At 38.5% G+C, this 18,861-nt stretch overlaps 1 protein-coding gene across 2 annotated transcripts in view; it reads right to left on the bottom strand.

Moving 5' to 3' along the window:
* The window catches only part of FGD6 (FYVE, RhoGEF and PH domain containing 6), a 73,096-nt gene that overhangs the window by 23,050 nt on the left and 31,185 nt on the right, over positions 1-18,861 (bottom strand). For both annotated transcript variants that reach the window (XM_074539601.1, XM_074539600.1), the window contains exons 4-9: positions 17,597-17,664; positions 17,474-17,504; positions 8,855-9,006; positions 7,945-8,101; positions 7,200-7,287; positions 1,680-1,730 (exon numbers count right to left, since the gene is read on the bottom strand). In XM_074539601.1, the coding sequence (XP_074395702.1) occupies positions 1,680-1,730; positions 7,200-7,287; positions 7,945-8,101; positions 8,855-9,006; positions 17,474-17,504; positions 17,597-17,664 (547 nt within the window). The remainder of the gene's footprint in view (positions 1-1,679; positions 1,731-7,199; positions 7,288-7,944; positions 8,102-8,854; positions 9,007-17,473; positions 17,505-17,596; positions 17,665-18,861) is intronic.

Raw genomic sequence — 18,861 nt, 5'->3', positions numbered from 1 at the left:
AGGAATGAGCACCTGATTCTCTCTGTTATACTTTCCTTCATCTCTCAGTTACTCTATATATTAGAACCTTAAAATTTTATTTATTGACTTCAAGAAAGATTGAAGGATTTTAGAGAAAATGATAAAATTTGCTGGCTAGTGGAGGGAAAGTTCCAGGATCTCAGGACTATTTATACAGCCAAGACTAAATGAATCTAAACAACAACATAAAATAATCTATAGGGTCAACGTCCGTACACAAAGTGCTTTTTGGCAAGGAAGAGCATTCCACTTATACCACTTAGCTGAAGTAATGTATTCAAATAAAGGTCAGCAAGAAGAATTGTGCTATTTGGGTTTTTTTCCAAGAGTACTAATCACAACCAAACCTAGTCTCCCTCTCCATTCCTACTCCCAGGCTCTGCATTGGAATTAAACAACTAAGCAAAGTTCGAAGTAAGATAAGCTTAATTATTACAAGAAAGATCTTGGTGATTAAAGATTAGATTTTCTTTTCTTACCCAAATTCTAAGATGGACTACCAAATATATCAGATGTCAAGTTAACACTTAGGCATTGTTATAACTGAACGTCAGCTTCTATCTTTGATGTAAGAAGGGAGAGAAAAACACTATGAAAGATATAACTACAAAAGCCAGAGAAGCTGGAGAAATCACCAAAAAGTGAACTATATATTTAGATTGCTCTCTTTTCAAGTGGTCAGCTGTTCAACATGCAGTGCAAGTATTATTTTGTTGACAGCTATAAGAAGTGAAAGATGAAATTTTCTATATCTTGAAGACCTCTAAGTTAAATTATTTTTGACTTGTATCTTCAACATACTCAAATATGTCTAAATGTCCTAAGAAATATATTTACTCATATATTTCATGGTATTGTACCAGCAGAAAAAGCAAACTTGGCTCAGTGCATTGAAGGTGTTCATTTATTGCAGCTCAACCAATCACATCTGCACAACTCTTCTAAAGGCAATGGACTTGCACAAATGTGACAGGATCTCATGCAAATGAAATGGAAACATCAACTGGGAGCATTTTTTGTACTGCTGAGGCACACTCTGAAGAAGGAAACAGCCTGAATGTGCAGAGCATTGATATGCTTGACTTAAACCACCTTAATCCTGCACTACCATGAAATGTGTGGTCCTGTTCTCATCATCACCAATGACTTCTCATTTCCTCTGATCTCCTTTCTCCCCACATGCAGGCAAAAACCTGTGTGAGAAACGTGTGTTTGTGCAGCTTCTGACAACTCAAACTGGAGAACTCCTCAGGTTAAATATCACCCATGGCAGCTCCTTCCTCTTGCTCACTTCTGCCACATGGATGCTTTTCCTGGCACAGAGAGGGGAGGAGGCCAGAAGGGCTCACAGCTGGCGAGACCTTTATGCTGCCTATAAAGGTCTGCAGATGCAAGGGACTCTTTCAATGGCAGTGCCTAAAATACCTGTTTAAACTGCCTGTGGAACTTCACTCTTATCTCTTGGTTTCAATTCAAGAGTGAGCTGATATGACTGCCAGCTCCAAACTTTTTTGAAGCAAAAGCTTGCAATCTTTTAGTATCTCTGGTGAGAAACTTAGAACTAAATAGAAAACATTTATATTACTGACTTAGCATTTTGCATTTAAAATCTTGAAACATTGGTACATATGCTGTTATTTCTTTAAAGACACATTTACCTTGAGTGTCCCTATAGTCTGCAGATTCTTCTAAAAGATTCTTTAAATAATCTGTATAAAGAAAAAAGAATATAGAGATAGTTTTGTTAAATAAATAAACAACACCAGAAAGTAGTAAGTCCCATCTTTTTCCTGGAAATCTGCTGCTCAGATCTGCAACCTAATTGACAAAGATCTACTATTTTATCTTTTACATCTGTCAAGGTAATAACAAAGTGAAAACTAGCATCTCCATTAAGAAAGTATATCAGCAAAGAGATAGGTTACTGAAACAGTGGTCTTCTCCAGTGAAAAGCGATATATTGTATACATTATTCCAGAAAAAAACAAGCAAGTGAAAAATTAGTATACTTGCAATCATTTACAATTAAGCTGATGTAAAAAACTTTCGAAGATTATAGATATTTGTCTGAACACCAAAACTAGTCTCTAGGAGCTATTAAAAAATAGTCCACTACAGAAGATCTGATGAAGATTAATATTTTTCAGTAATAAAAACAATATACTTCCCTCAATGTTCAAATCGGCATTTTCAGTTTTCAGTGACACTTGTAGTTCAACCACGAGATGGCAACCTCGATCCATTAAAGTCCTGGTAGTTTTAAAATCTATTTTACTTCGCTAAAATTAACTCCAAATGTATGACTACACATGAAGACATCCCCCTCGAGTTTCCATTCCCTGGCTGAATGTCTAGTTCATCAAAAAGTGCAATACTCTGTCAAACCTTAATATAACATCAATCATGTACTCTGTAATCTTTGAACTTCTTAAAATGAAAAGAAACCAAACCAGAAACATTCTAAGAGATATACAATAGATTGATAAAGTCAACAAATACTGATTTATAATTACCTTTTAAATGAAGTATTAATATTCTGGCAGATCTAATGAAAACTAATTACATGTAATGTAGTAAGCATTCAATTTTAGCTTCTCAGTTGTACAAGCTTCACGTAGGAGTGAAATAATTCAACTCCCATATGCCTGCCCTACCCAAATTCATTCTTTCATTCAAAAAGGATCAGGAGCCAATTGTTCCTGCCTTCATAAGATGTCTTGCTTCATGCGTGCCCCTCAGAGACCATTCAGTGCATTGTAATCCTTTCCTTATGCACAAAATTAAAAGGGAATTATGAAACATGTTTCTGCAGTAGAATTGCCATGAAAAGTGAGAGAACTTGTCACAGTTAATGAAAGCTTTGAAAAAAACAGAACTACAGGAAGAGAAACATTTGGCACAGACATTTTATTGTTGGGCAGAGACCTAAGGGAGGATCCAAGGGAGAAGCATGAAGAGCAGGTTGGGGTGCAGGAAGAGGAACCGGCTGGGAGGCAGGGAGGGAGCTCTGGGAAGCACAGTTGGCTGGGCCATGGGAACACTCAGCTTTCTGCTCTCCTCAGAGTTCTGCTTGATCATTAGCAGGATTTGGTTCACATGTGATCTTTTAAGATAAGTCTGACCTGGACCAAAACTTTGTCTGCTGTACTCCATTAATATTGCATCCTTCATGTCCCTCAAAATCTTGTGCTGTAGTAGCTACCAGCCATTCCAATGCAGTATTTAGGTGGCCATATATTCAGTTTAAAAAAAAATATTAATCTTTCTTCACCTTGGGTTGTTCTGGTAAGAGGCTTGTATGAGGGGGGGAAAAATTAACAGGAGGTATTTTGAAAGGAACTGGGAAGAGTTCACACCAGGTTTAATTCGGTTTAACCTGTCGCAGATACAACACCAGGTGCCCTCTCCTGCCCTTCCTGTGGATGGGTGGCCTCTAAAGTTGGAGCTGTGCCAGAGCACTCTTTGGACTCCCCCATTAAGCCAACAAATTAAAGCTTTACAATTGCAACTTGATGTTCATTGGAGCCAGTACAAAAGATTACAATGGGAATCTCCCAGTAGAAAAAATGAGTCCCTACAGCTCATACAGAAATAAGACTCCCAAACTACACACTCACCTCTACAGGCTGGGAACAAGGGGTAAGGTGGGTATAATTTCCTCATCTGCAAATGTACAGCTGGCACTCTAAGACACTGTCCCTCGTACACGAAGACATCCAATTTAACATCCAAAGTAATTGCAGTGGAAACATAAAACCAGAGACCCAAGATGGGAACTAATTATTTCTTGGCATATTCATGCTTTATAAGATTTTTCCCAAAACACCATTACTCAAATCCATTTTTGGAGGGTATTTTCAAGCACTTTAAATTAAATAATCAGTGAATAGAAGAGGTAAAATCAAGATTTTTAACATAACAGCATTCATTTAAAATTACATATTTAAAACCAAAGGCAGCCTTTGTCTTACAAAACTGCAGCAGTCAATAAAACAACTGTAAAATCCTGAAAGTGATAAACAGGTAATTTTCATCTTAGTACTCTCTTTATCTGACAAGTGGACCTCAGTTCACAGCTAAAACTCAGCTTCAGAGAGGTATCAGAACAGATATTTTTAGTCTCTTCTGTGAATACACACTGGAAATTCTGTGCTTACAAGAGCCTTCTGGAGGTACTGGCATAAACTATACAGACAAGCTGATTTCACAGACATGAAAAATGTTGCAGTAAAATTTTTGCAAAAGTATTCCTAGATGAAATAAATACAGAAGTCAGATATTAAGGTGAAATGGCATTTAATGTCTTTGCAAAAAAAAAAAAAAACTCTCCTCTGAAATAAGCTTTTGTTGTTCAGACTAGAAAGACCTTAATTATACCTTCAGAAATTCTTAATTCTGCTGGACACTCCAAAGCACAGCAAAAATAAACATATAAGCACACTAGTACTGTTTTTGTGATGAAAATTTCTGTATGCCTACTTCTACCTGACAGCAGCCCCCAGTTCTTTCTTCCCACTTGCTGGGGGAAGTGGCTATCACTTCTTCTGCTTAAAATTATCTTCTGCGTCATTAACTACTTTTTGTCTTGGGCTGTCTAAAGTAATGGATTTAAACTCAAAGCAATTGTTCCACTACATGTAATTGGCCTTGAGTCTGACAACTCTATTTCCAACCTGCAAAGCTGCAGAGTGCAAAAAGGCTAATTTTTCATCCCACTCAGCCTCCCCTCACTATAACCCAGTCAAGGATAATAAAAGGCACTCTCTGCCAACCTTATGCTGAGAAAAAGAGGAGAGAGGCTTATCCTATGACAATCAAGAGCCTGTTCATATTGCACAGTCTCAAGTAATCTACTCAAATTAGAGGGAGAAGAGAATCACCTCTTTCATTTCTCTCAGAAATCAGAGGCCTCTGATTAGACTCCCCCATAAGGCATCTAATATTTACTGTACAGCAGTCAGGGCCACTATGTGAAGAAGTGGAGGTCCACTTATTGGACTGGAGAAGCTGTATAATTAAGCAGAAACAGTGCTAAACTGTTCATCTCCTAGGCTTATTTATAAGTCCACCTGCTCCTGCTTTTGTTAGCACAAAAGTAACTCCACTTCAAAGCACCGCAACAGTCTTGTGATGTGACCGAGTAGCAGCAGGTTACCAGTACAAAGCTGTCCCACTGACACAGAACATCTAAATAGGAAGAAATCCCTGCTGACTCAGGCCTGACAGCTTCATTTCCTGGATTATTTTCATTCTGCTGCTCTTGCCCTCCTCCCCACAGATCCCCCCCACCTCCGGCCTAGGCAGCTGCTCCGTGGCTGCATCTCACCCACTGCAACAAAAGATACAAATGTTTTGCACGTCCTCCAGATGTTCATATAGCACAAGCTTAGAGAGGCATTGCTCACTATTACACAGAGCTGTTGGAAGGTAACTAAGCAGATGGGTGATCCACAGAGACAGGGAAGAGTCAGAACTCAAGGGCAGCATACATGCACGAAAGACTGAACAGGCTGAAAACGAAACAGATCCAAAACATCACTCTCCAGCTCCAGCATAATTAAATTCTTGGCCTGATCTATTTTATTGTTCCCATAGAACAAGAGAAAATTATGTTTCTAAATTTGCCACCAGTATGGCAATCCCATTCCTTTCAGCAGCATTTGCAGGTGTATTTAAAGCTGGGCAGCCACAGTAAGGTCTGCAGATCAGGGACCCCCACAATAACCTCCATCAGCACAGGATGAGGCTTTCTTCAGGTCTAAAACACTCTGTCCCAGCCACAATGACAGCTCATCATCACAAGGAATTCCCCTTCAACATCTGAGCTTTGTTTCAGTGCCATCCATCCCTCTGCTGTGTATATTGACAATGGCATTTGGTCCATCCTGATCCCCTATTCAACCAAACTCCATTTCAATTAAAACCTGTCAGCTTACCCAAGGCTCCACTGATTTTGAAGTGTTTAACAAACTATACTATGTCCTAAGTGAGTATCCCTTTAAAATAAAGCAAGTCCCCCAATGCCTTTTATGGGTTGATTTTATCAATTAAGTATCATTAAGGTTTTCCCCTATAAAGTATTCCATTTAATAAGAGTTCTCCCCCTTTTTTCAACACCTTGAGTTTAACGAGATGATTAAAATGAAAAAAGTCAGTGTTAATAATTTGGAAACTGCTCTATAACACTTAAATCTGAATCTGCCACAGCATCACTAGTCTAAGTACATGCTGGGGAAATGCCAATGAGCTGCTACCGAGCCAAAAAAAAAGGTCACGGAGCATTTTATTTTGCAGTTACTACATAAACAGAGGTTATTTTTAAATTGCTCATCAAGAAGCAATGGCTCTCAAAAACAATGCCTTAAGTATTTCCAAATCCTTACAGGAGCCATCCCCCTCTTACAACAAACACATCTCAAAATACTTCACAAAGGAGGCCTCTGTCAGTGCCCTCCCTTTACAGACAGAAAACCCCACTGCATCATGGAGATCACTCGCTCAAGGCCACCCAAACACGCCAGTGCCAGCACACAGTACAGAGCCCAGACTTCCTAGCTACAAATCAGCTCCTCAGCTGGCTCTGGTAGCAAGTCTTAAGCACTTACTGGTGTGCACTAAAAACATGTGTTTTGCCTTTAAAAGAGAATGGATTTTACAGACAAAATACCTGGGTGGGGAAGAAATGGAGAAGCAGCTCACAAAAGTTCACGGTTGCATAGATATCTTTCTTCTCATTGCTCCAATTTTCCATACAGCCTTTTTCATTTGTTAAACCCCCATCACCCCAAAAAAACAAAAAAATCAAAACCCAAAGCAGAACAGGAGCATTTTAACCCTTTGAGGAAGTTACAGGCTTCTATTACCACAGATTCTAGCAAAAACTATCACAGGTTTCATGTTTTCTATGTATTGTTGAATCTACCATCAGAACACATTACAGTGCTGTAAACATTAGGACTTTGCTTGTGTATCTTACCACAATCAATATTAGCAAGAAAAGCCTCTAAACCCATGCAATGTTTTAAGAAGAGCCTCACATACTGTGACATGTTTTAAAAAAGCCTCATATATGTGAAGTCAGACAAACACACTTTACAGATGGATACAACTGTCTGAAAACAGGTGTCCTGGGGCATGTGAAGACTGGCTTCTGAAGCCTGCAAAAAGCTTGACTGTACCTGTCAACAGAAGCCTGTACTGGGGAATCCTCTGAACTGGCTTGAGCAGATAGTGCTTGAGGGCCAGACTAGCACAGCGGGGGCTCATCTGAAAGAAACACCCAAAATAAATAACAATTCCACAGCAGTCAAAGGTTCCAGCAAAAGAAAACATGCCTCCAACAACTACTGATTATACTGGATAAGCTTTTTATCTTTGAAAAGTGATACTGCCACAGTGTTAAGCATCACGCTACAGAGCAAGCATTTCCATGTGGAAGACTGCATGCAGAATTACCCATGCATGAAAGACACTAGTAAGCACTCATATTCTATAGATTCAAAACAGGTGCTTTGACCTAGGAGGAAGAGAGGTGAAGCTTCCCAGAAATAAAGGAAACAGGATAGCAAGGGCAACATGCTCCTTTGTGATTGCTGTCAGTGTTCATTAGGCAAAAAGGCAGAGCAGACAGGAGTGCTCACTGCAGGAGTTTTAATTAATCCACACCTCTAAAGACAGCACAGAATTAAAAGTTCCATGCTTCAAAAATGCTAATTATCTTGAGTTTGCATTCAAAAAAATCCAAATCTGCAACATTGCAGAATTCAAAAGGCCTCTTGTCTTCTTCCTGTCTTAAGCCTAGACTGCAAAAAAAAACCCATCACCAAACACAAACAAATTAAGGACAGTTTCTAAAGCCCAGTGAAGGATCACAACTGCTAAAAAGGCACAAAACAGGTTATACTTTAAAAAAGAATACAATACCTCGAAGTCTTTGACTACTGATGCAAATCCTGCATTCTTCTTACACTGTTCATCTAATAATGCAACATTTTTATCAAATTCTTTGATGTAAGTTGAATACATCTTTAGGTAGGGACCCTTTTTAACAAATATGTCAGCAATTCTTTGATGCTCAAGCCTAGAAATGAACAACATCAAAAAAGATGCAATTAGAGCTAAAAATAGCATACATCTTAACCCTACAGCAAAACATCTCTCTTTTTCAGAGTAAGATATGCTAGTTTATGCTCTGAACAAAAAGCTTACAGCAGATAGGTTCCCATCTCAGTTGCTACTCTGAAACACCTTCCTAGGCACACGTCAACACACTAGTGTTAGATGACAACCACTTCATATACAGTCTTTTAAAAAGGGTCTTGAACTGTTTGAACACTTTAGTTCAAGGTGAGCAAATCCTTACCCATTGCAGTGCCTTTGTCAGTGAGTTTTGTACAGCTCCACCCACCAGTGGTAACTGAGAATGATCTTCAAAAGGATTGTGGCTGTCAATCAGCGCTGTGCCTGATAAGTAGATCTAAACTACCTCTAAAATGCAAACCAGTCTTCAGAACAGCCTCCTTTTTCCCTAATGAAATCAGTGCACTTATCATACTCATGCAGGGGCCAGAAATTTCAATTCAAAATGAAATTTCAAATAAAAACTGTGTTTGCTACAAAAACGTATTGACATGCCTTCTGGACCTTTTGGGATGCATCTAATGGCACAAAAACACATCTAAATGAAAAATAATCTCCTATACTTTCAAAGTACATTCTGACATTTAGGAAGGTACATGAAACACAAACAAGAGTCAAACCATTATCACAGTCACATAAAGCCCCCAGATAAATTTCAAAATCAAAGGAGTGGAATCCCTTTATTGATAGTCACCAGTGAGACAATCGCTCCTCCAATTCCCTCAGGAGGTCCCGATTGAGTTCGTAGAGCTGAGGTAGGTAGTAGAGGATCTGGTTCAGGATTCTGTCCTCAATCACTGGCTTCCCCAGCTGCCTGGAGGCATGAGCCACAGCATCCCTGAAATCCTGCCAAGCACAAAGAGCACAGAAACCCCCCTGCCATGAGTGAACAGCCTTCAAAGCACCAACACTGAGTGTGCAAAGGAGTTCTCATCACAGACATTCCAGGCACTGCTTCCTGTTACCCAAGGCAAGGCAGGTACCATCTGGGTTGTTTTCCTGCAGCTTCCATTTACTCCCCTGGGACTGCCTTAATCCTTTTGGTTTGACACTGGAACTTTACTTTTTTGGTCCTGTATGCATAATATAGAAGTTGTTCATTATTTTTACAACAAGCCCTTAAGAAATGTGTTAGAATTACTTATGATGACACTAAGGTGGGCTAAACCAGGCTTGTGTCTGCAAGGTTACTGTCAGCCTAGAGTGTCTTCTGGCAAATATGTAAGTCAAAAAATAAAATTTTATATCAGCTAATACAATCATAGTATCTTAAAAACCATCCTAGTGTTCATAACTCATCTGCAAATGCCATTTTGGAGGGAAAAACCTAGGGTAAAAAAAATTACTATATGTAGCAGCTCTTCTGTATACAGGGAAATTAACATCTAACAAAAAGATACCGTGACAACATGGGAATCACAAGATTTCAAATGTTGGCAATGATCAAAGCCAACACTGACTGGTACCTTTGAGACATCTACAAGGGAGGAGGGTCCTACTTACTCTTGAAGGATCTTACAGCATTTTTATGCTATAACCAGCTCCCAACAGGACACAGCTGAGGCTCATTGGTCCTCATTAAACTACTCAAAATTAAAATCTTGATCCCACACAAATCAGCATTGCCAAGATTGAAACTCAGTATCCATTACTCAGGGTGTATTTCCTATTCAAAAGCAATTAAATCTTTCAAAAAGTTCAGCAATCTAGCATTTTACTTGAAAAACAACACTGTCTTAACTGACAAAAAACAAAATATAAATTACGTAGTGTTACATAGTACTGTGTCTCACTTAAATTTGGGCAAAAAGAGAGTTAAACAGCTCTTTTGGAGTTTGTGATTAGAGAAACCTAATATCACATGCATGATCTGCAGGTATCTTGAAAAAAGTAACCAACAAAATGTTCTAAACACTGTAATAAGTTATATTTTAAATGCGAATGTGGTCCTGAATGCCTGTCTTTGGAAACCTGTAGGGTCCTCACTTTGAGGAAAAAAATAAATTAATCCCCCTTTTCCCCCTCCCTAGGTCTACCACTACAGCTCTTATTAGCTACCCCATCAGTCCAGCATCTGGCACTATTTAGGGTCTCTCAAACCGAAGCCTCAACTTTCCCCTGCTCTCCCTGTTCATTACGTCAGCTCTGGCAACGTGAGCCCCAGACACGCTTTCTTGCTTTCTGACCCTCTGGGTCACAAAGGCTGTGACTGGGCACTTCTGACAAGAAACTGAAACGAGATACAGGGCACTGCCTGTAACTGGGGAAGGCTGAGAACTAAATGCAAGGGAGTTAAAAAACAGATGGCGTTATTCATATGGAAATGTTCTGGTCTACATCCTCTGTGCAGACTAGTGACACATAGGTTAACTACCAGCTGCATCTTATAGGTTTTTCTGACCCTGGGGCATTGCTTAACACTTAAATGATACATGGAATTACAATGGCAAAAGCTCAAATGAGGCATTCTGGAGAGCTTCATGCAAAATGCATCATCATATTATGATAACATTCTTCCCCCACCCCCAATTGTATGCACACACAATGTGCTGTATGTATTTTGCCATAGGATGAGGCAAGAATTTGGTTTGAATGTCATAAGGCGACTTGCACTTTTTTGATGAAAAGCAAAGCAGCTTTGTCTGTACTGTAATCAGCAACCCAGGCTTCCCCCTCACCAAACAACAAAAGGAGAGCAGGGAGCCAGGTTTAGGCACCACTAGATAACACAGGAACGTCAGCTGTAGTTAACAGCATTTATTTAACTTCCAGATACAGCATTCAAAGAGTCTGCAGGGCGTTCTCCAAATACAGATTGGGTTTTTAACTAGCTTGACCCAAAGTCCATCAGCTTCATTATGGTTTATAGATTATGCCATGAAAGGCTCTATTCTATCATTGAAAGAGCCAACCAAAACTTACTTCATCACCCCCTATATCCCCTTCCACAACTGAGTAAACCGAGGAAGTGCTGCAGAGAGAGGAAATGCAGGGAAAAAAGATAATGTGAACCTTTCAAATTTCAAAAGCCTGCAAAACAACAAGAGATAAATTGCAATGCTCTTTTTAAATATTTTTTAAAATTATCTTCATTACTGACTATGCATTTGTCACTGTAATCATATTAAGATTTATTTTTAACCTGGCAGTGGGTGTGAAGTAACTGTCATGCCAAGTTCATCTTGAGATAAACTCAAGAGCTGAATGCAGAGAGCACATGCCTGGGGATCGGGGGTGGGAAAAGAAAAACAAATGTAACAAGGCTGGAATTACCAGTGTTTACACTTGAAGGTACTGGCCTTCCGAGAAAGTAATTTCATATCCAAAAGGACAAAACATAGATCAGGTCTGTCTTAATTACCAGATGTAAAATAGCTAATTTACAAACTAAACCCTGAAATTTCACCCCAAGGGGTGGAAAGTGTTCAGATGACAACTTTTAGTGCAAGTAGGTGAATGGCTTAGAAATTAGAAACTGCAGTAAAAGTAATTTAAAGTACCAGCACCTAGCTCCCTCTAAATCTAAATCGGCTCACTGCTAAATAAAAGCAGAATTGCTCTTGCAAATAATATATACATTGCTCTGATATCTGTACACGCCTGCATGACGTGATTTATATTACAAACATATTTAGCACATTGTCCTATATAAAACTGCTGAAGAGCACTGCTTTCATCAGCCTGTTCAAAGGCAATCACCTAGGCTGTCCTAGAAATCATTCTGTTTGAAGCAATGCAGCAATCCATTACAAGAGAATGCTAAAGACAGATTTTCTAATTAAAAATGTATCTTTCAAATACTGAAATCTTACTCATCAAAAAAAAACCTAAAAAAGAAAAAACAAATCCAAAAACCAACTTGCCACACTTTGAAATTAATGTACTTATTTCACTGGAAAACATTTGCAACTCTAGACGTGGTTCATATGCTGCATGACAAAACCCAAAATATTATGCTAGTTATAATTAATCACCCCAGCTTTTTACCAGGAATTTTTTTTTCCCTTTCAGAAGTGGGGAGGCTACTGTACATTTTCTGAAATGCTGGTTTACAGTTTCTAGTTTTACATTATATTCTGGTCCAATAATAATCTTTTTATATAACTTTTTACTGATTAGGTAAAGGTAATTGTTTTCACGCAGCTCCTTCAAGAGGACAGCACACACTGCCATCCTTGGAAAGAACTTTCTTTCTAAACCAGAAGTAGTTTTATTCTATGCCAGGCTAAGACAGCCTCCCACTGGGTGCTTATCCACATGAAAATCTACTCTAGGCACATTAAAGGCTTCTGAGCACATACTGTTGCTGAATTGTTGCCTGATAAAACACTTCCAACTTGAAAATGTGTAAGAAATTCTGTTTATCCTGTTAGTATACACCCCCCTTATAGCTGCGGAGTTTTTAGCAATATTTGAGGAGGTTACCATCATCACTGCTTTTGTTCCCTCACACCACTCCTTCAATCCAACCTCCTTAAACAACCAAAAGGCTGTGATATCTGATAATTCTGATCCTGTTCTGAATCACCTGCAATCAGCCCAGGCACTTCCCCTCTGCAAAGACCTGACTCACAACCCCTCAGTTCTTCCCATCAGAGGATTCCCAGCCCGCAGTGATCTGCCCGTGTCAGTCTAAGGAGCAAAGGACAATTTCAGTTGTAAATCAAAAGAGATACTGAGCAGACTAAAACCTTGCTCAGCTGCTGACTGGGTCAAGTGCACCTTCAGGTACCTAACAGCTGAAGGAAGATCATTTCAAATGGGTGAAATTAAAACTTCTTGCCAATTTAATAGGAAGAGAAAGTATTACATAACTAAACATAGTCATGGATTCTATCCCTCATGCTTCAACCAATATTCATCTTAGATCTGTTCTCCCAGAACACACCATCAGCAAAATAAAAAAAAAAACCCAAAACAAGAACACCGAAGAACAACTCCCCAGCTAAATACATCTGCAGATAGCTCAAAGACCAGTTTAATTTAAGGGAAAAAAGCATGTTTTCATTTGGGTGCTTTTCAAGGAATACACACACATACAGACATCCTATGGCGAAGGAGGAGGGCAGAGGAGGAAGTTTCACAACAGCCAGGCTGCTAGATGTGACAAACTGTAAACATGACTGCTTAGCAATACAGCTACAGAAGATTTCACAAATAGATTATTTAAAATATAAATAGGCACTCCTAGCTAGAGTCAGACTATTAGCCATAAACTGCGAAGTTAAACTACAGCAACTGTAGTTAATCAAAACTATGACTCAGTGTGGATCATATTTTTCAAACATATGCCATTACTTTCAGAAAGCTGCCACACAATTCCACATCTTTTGTCTCAGGTAATAAAATAATTTATAAGCCCTTAACAAAACAATGTATTTGATTTTTTTACAATAAACAATGATTTGACTGTGGCATATTCCCAGAATGCTATTTCAGGCAATAGGCTGGGTAGTAGAACAATACTTCCTTCTAAACTAAAACTATTTTATTAGTCTTCTTAATAAGAGGACCACAGTTCCAACTCATTGGCAAGTGTCTTAGCAGCTCTAAAGCACATCAGAGACCAAACACTTGTCAACATATTCACCTCAGACTGGTCAAATATTGAAATTTTGCAGATGGAGGAAAAAGAGTTGGATGTTGAGAGAATTTTTCATGGTCAAACAGTACATCAGTTGAAAGCCAGGACCCAATGTCAGAACTTTGCTCAAAGGCCATAGCTATTTTATTTTCCATTACATTCTTCTTTCAAATCTACCATGAATTATTTTTCCTAATGCTTGGACACAACAGACATCAGTTTATATCTATCTATCTATCTATCTATCTATCTATCTATCTATCTATCTATCTATCTATCTACCTACCTACCTACCTACCTACCTACCTACCTACCTACCTACCTATCTAACTATATGTAGGTTTTATATACAGAATTTTGCCATTTTCTTCTGAAAAATGGTAACATTAAACCAGAATTTTTCACTCTCGTGTCTCTGGAAGGACACACAATAGAAAACTATGCTTGACCTCTTATCTGCCTTGTGCAATAAGAGGTTGATCTTGTGGCTGCAGAAATGCTAAGAGGTGCCTGCTGACAAGTTCCTACTTACTTGGGCTCAGAGTCCAAATATGGACAGAACAGGGGTCTAAGTCAGAAGCACAGATTTAAAGGCTCAGGCAAAAGCCCACCGGCTTTTACTCCTGTAAGGAGTAATCTCAAAAAACCAAGCTCCTCTGCTGGACCAGAAACCATGCTGTTTATACCAAAGCAGCAGGGAGGAAACAGAATCAAAAAGAGTGGAAAAACAAAAAGAGTGGAGGGTTTTAGCAAAAGAACAAAATTCAGAACAAAAATGTACAAAAAAATTACAACAAACAGCCAGACAGCTTACCCTCACAGTGCCAGGAAGCTGCTGAGGAGGTCCTCTCACTCATGCAGAGCAAACCATCTCCAAAGAATCCCACAACAAAGAATTACAAAGGGCTCCAATCCTGCCTTACTCCTTTTTCCAGGAACATTGGGTGTTTTTCAGGCACAGGGCAACTCAGAGAGAAGTGATAAGCTTGTTTCTCTTATGTCACTGTATTTTACACCCAGCTCACAGTTTCTTTTTTCTGCAAGCGTCCTTAGGAAAAAATAGCACTTCTCCCATATTGTCAACCCTGGTTCACTCTCAGGAGGCAATGAATGAACCATCTCATAAATGTGCATACAGAAGAGCTAGTTTGATTTAAGCTCCTTTGTTTCCAGAATTTTCTGAAAGCATTTTATTGGAATCTCACCCTAAAAGAGCACTAACACAGTAACAGAAATACAGAGAATTCAAGATGACATCTAATGTTTGATTACATGCTCAAGCAACCCCATTTGCTGAGTCTGTTTGATACTGTGTGCTCTGTGCAAAGCCAGGTGAGCCCCTTATCTCTGTTATGGCCAGCTTGTTTAGTATTTACAGAAATATCACCAAGTGTTTATTATTTTGCAGTGTGTGTTCAAGAGAAGCAGTCAGATGTACTTGTAGTGTGCCACAGGGTCCACACAGGCTGGCACTCTGGTATCTGGGAAGAGCTGCTCATGACTTTGTCAACATAAAAGAAAAAAATGTGAAAAAATTTCAGTGGTACTTGTAACTAGTTTGCAGTCACATTCCTACCTCCTCAACTGCTTTAGATTCCACTTCAAAGGCTCTAAGATGGAGCAAATTAAAAAGCTTTTCCTTTCATCAACAGTCCTCTTCCTTGGTGCCATGTGATGCATTTAGCTGAATTTGGTAAAATATGCTGAAGAGAGTGTTTTACATTCTTAGATCATTGCTATTGGAACTCGTCACTAAATTTCAAGTGGAAAACCACTAATAGATGGCTCAGAAGGTGCAATGGAGCATCCCTCAATAAGCCAAATCTTTACTATGGATAAAAGAGCCCAGTCTGGGGAGAATCTAAGTTCTATTTCAGAAATTTGTCAGAGGTTGCTTGACTGGCTGTTAGCAAGCCAAAGTGGTCAGTGCACATGAAATAAAAAAGATAATTTTATCAACATTAAAATATTATCTATAAGAAATATATTATTAAATTAACTGATTTAATAATGTGTGTGAAAAACAAACAAATTCTCAGGCATACCACTCTGTGGAAACAAAAATTGTGTGTCTACAACCTTTCTCAGCTATGGCAGTTCTTATTTAATGAAGAATGCACACACACAAAGCCTCAAAACCAGTGCCCTTTTTGACAAGGACACCCTCCAAGGTTCCTGCTGCAAGCCAACCGACAAGCTAAGGACAAAGTATTTTCTAAACTCCTAGCCTAGCATCCTGCCTGTTAGACCAGGCTGAATACATGCTGATTGCCACTGCTAGCCAACAAAAACATTTCTAATAGTTTTTATTTGGCAGTTAGAAACTAGTAGACTGTCATGAATAGAGTAGCAAATTATCCATTAAAGGAAAAGCAAAACACATCCTACACCACTGCACACCTACACTGAGGAGAGAGCTTTAAGTTTATCCCAGAAACTTCCTAAGCTCTCCACTCTTCCCTTTTTCGCACTGTTCTTCTGCTTGCCTGCATCCTCCTTACCAACAGGCTTTCTTCCAGTATTGCACATACTACCTAAAAATCTGGTACACTGAAAAGCAAAGATACCTTTAACAAATAAATTAAATGTCTGAAAAATATGATAATTTAAAATTACACAGCTTAAAACTTGTCTAGGATAACTCTCTTTCTTTTGTCAGTATTTAAGATTAAGTTCAGTATTAGAAACCATATTGAATATAAATTATATATTGGATTCAACTGACTGAGCCAGCTCATAAAAACCAAGCTTGAACAGAATCAGAAAAACAGTTACTAGGAGGAAAGCTAAGAGGAATCAGCAAAAGATGTGGTGAGTTTTTTGTTCCCTGGAAAAAAATCTCTGCATTACAGGACTGTATACAACCATCTATAAGAGCCTTTGTTCCCAGTTTCACAGAACATGCTTCTCAAGGGACTGAGACAGACCAATGCATCTGTTTGCAATATAACCATTTCTACTGCCCAAGGGAAAAAACCACTATGTTTGCACTTAATAGAGTGACAAAAAGGTACACACACATATCATTTCAAACTTGACAGAAAACACGCAAAATAGAGATAGAGAAAGAAAATTTCTTCATTAATTTCCTATTATCAACTTCAGCACAGCATGTTTTGCAGATGACTGATCTGCACAAACACAGATGAAATATTTAACCCTGGCTGTGTACAGCACATTGCAGGTACTGCAATCACAGGTGTTATCAGAAAGCAAATGTCTGTCAAGCAACTGCAGCCTCACAAAAATACACTGCCATGGTGATGGATGCACCATTGGAGCTATTAGCTATTAATTGGATTACTTCAAGAATGTACCATTTTAATGTACCAGTTCTAAAATAAATTGTTCCTGCCCCCCTCCACCATTTAAGGAGTTATTTTAACCAGAACCTTTATTTTTGGTGTTATGTACATATTTATAAGCTAGTACAAGCTGGGTTATAAATATGATTATGATTAACATAAATTGATATATATTAAATTTTCAGTATCCAATACCCACACTCAGCTGGAAACTGCATAAATTATTAAGGAGATCCAGAAGGAACCACCAAAATATTCATCCATTATGTAAAATATGAAACATTAAAGTACAGCCTAATTAGATTAAATTTTATATTTTGAATATGTAGATGCAGCAGTGAAAAGGCACAGTCACTACCATAAACATAAAACTTTAATAGAATAAACAAATGGAAGAGGAAACTGGGTTTTTTTGAGTACTTACAATGTGTAAGAGCTTTAGCACATCGACAAACCTATCAGAAAAGCAAGAAAAAGCAAACAGTTACATTTTAATTGCCCAATTAAAATAAATTTAATAGTTATTAAGTATAGCATTGACACTTACACCTTCTCTGAGCTCATGATCTCCTTGGCAATGTGGTAAACCTTTGTTTTCTTTCCAACTGCCTTACCCTGCAAATAAAATTACATGTTACACTATGCACCTAATAAACTGTCATAAAGATCATTTCCAGCTATTAGTTCCTTAAATTCAATGTAACTATTTGATAGTTACTTCTAAGAAAAATACTTCATACTGCTTTGAAATCTCTTGGCTTTGACACCTTCTGTTTTTTCAGGATCTGTAAGAAAATCAATTTAGCTTGCATCTGGAAACAACAGTATTAGCTAGGAGCAGCCTTTCAGCCTGTCAGCCTTTTCTTTTAATTATTACAGGAAGCACTGAAGCCCATAATGAATGAAGTTCTAGCAAACAACAATTACTGGTTTAGCAAAAGTACTAAACTACAGGTAGTATTTCTATCTTACTTCATTCTTTGCTTCTGATTCATACAGCAACAGTAATATTTGCAGTGAACTCAAATGTGTTTCAGGAACATCTTAAAAGACATACACATTTTCTTTAGTGAAAACAAGATGACAGGAGAAAAAAAAAAACCAGAAAAAAAATCACATTGAAGAGAATAATTAGTTTCTGACAATCTACTAATGGAGCTGCTGGAATACAGAGCAACTGTACCCCAAAGATGCAGATATGTGAGCCTTGTCATTTGCCTGAAACATTGTGGAGATGATTTTGGGTCTCACATGCACATTTGGCTTCTGAAAATCCAGTGCCTCTGTCCAACCTCAGACAGAGGTAATAGGTAAAACAAAGCAACGGGGCAGGCACCGGGATGCAAACGTGTTTGCTGCACAGTGTAACTCCCATGCAGGATTTCCCTCAGATGGAACACCTTTCTCCAAACAGCTCTCATGGTTTGCCATATGCTTCTCTGCTGCCAGCTGTCAGCACATCTATTGCACACTCAGGCTTTTATTTTAATGGGCTGCAAAGAAAGAGAGGATGAGGAGCCCTAAAACATCACGGGATATACAGCTCAAGTGAGATGGAAGTCCTGGGAAGGCTGTATTGAGTGTGGTAGTACAATATGGGCACTGAACTGTTTATTTAGAAAGTCAGGTATCAGTGGCATTTTATCCACAAAACTTTGGTTCATAAGCACTGATGTTACAAGGATTCTCTGAAGATTTAGTTCTTCTCGAAATCTTCGAGAAGATTTAGTCTTCTCGAAGACTAACTGAAAGTTAGTCTCAAGTGCTGGAAAATAAACAAAGGAAGAGATAGTACTCATAGGCTGGTTTTAA

Source organism: Zonotrichia albicollis, chromosome 4 (assembly GCF_047830755.1).
Source record: "Zonotrichia albicollis isolate bZonAlb1 chromosome 4, bZonAlb1.hap1, whole genome shotgun sequence".
Classification (NCBI taxonomy): Eukaryota; Metazoa; Chordata; class Aves; order Passeriformes; family Passerellidae; genus Zonotrichia; species Zonotrichia albicollis.
Note: the sequence above shows the minus strand (reverse complement) of the source record. Positions and strands in the feature narration are given on the sequence as shown.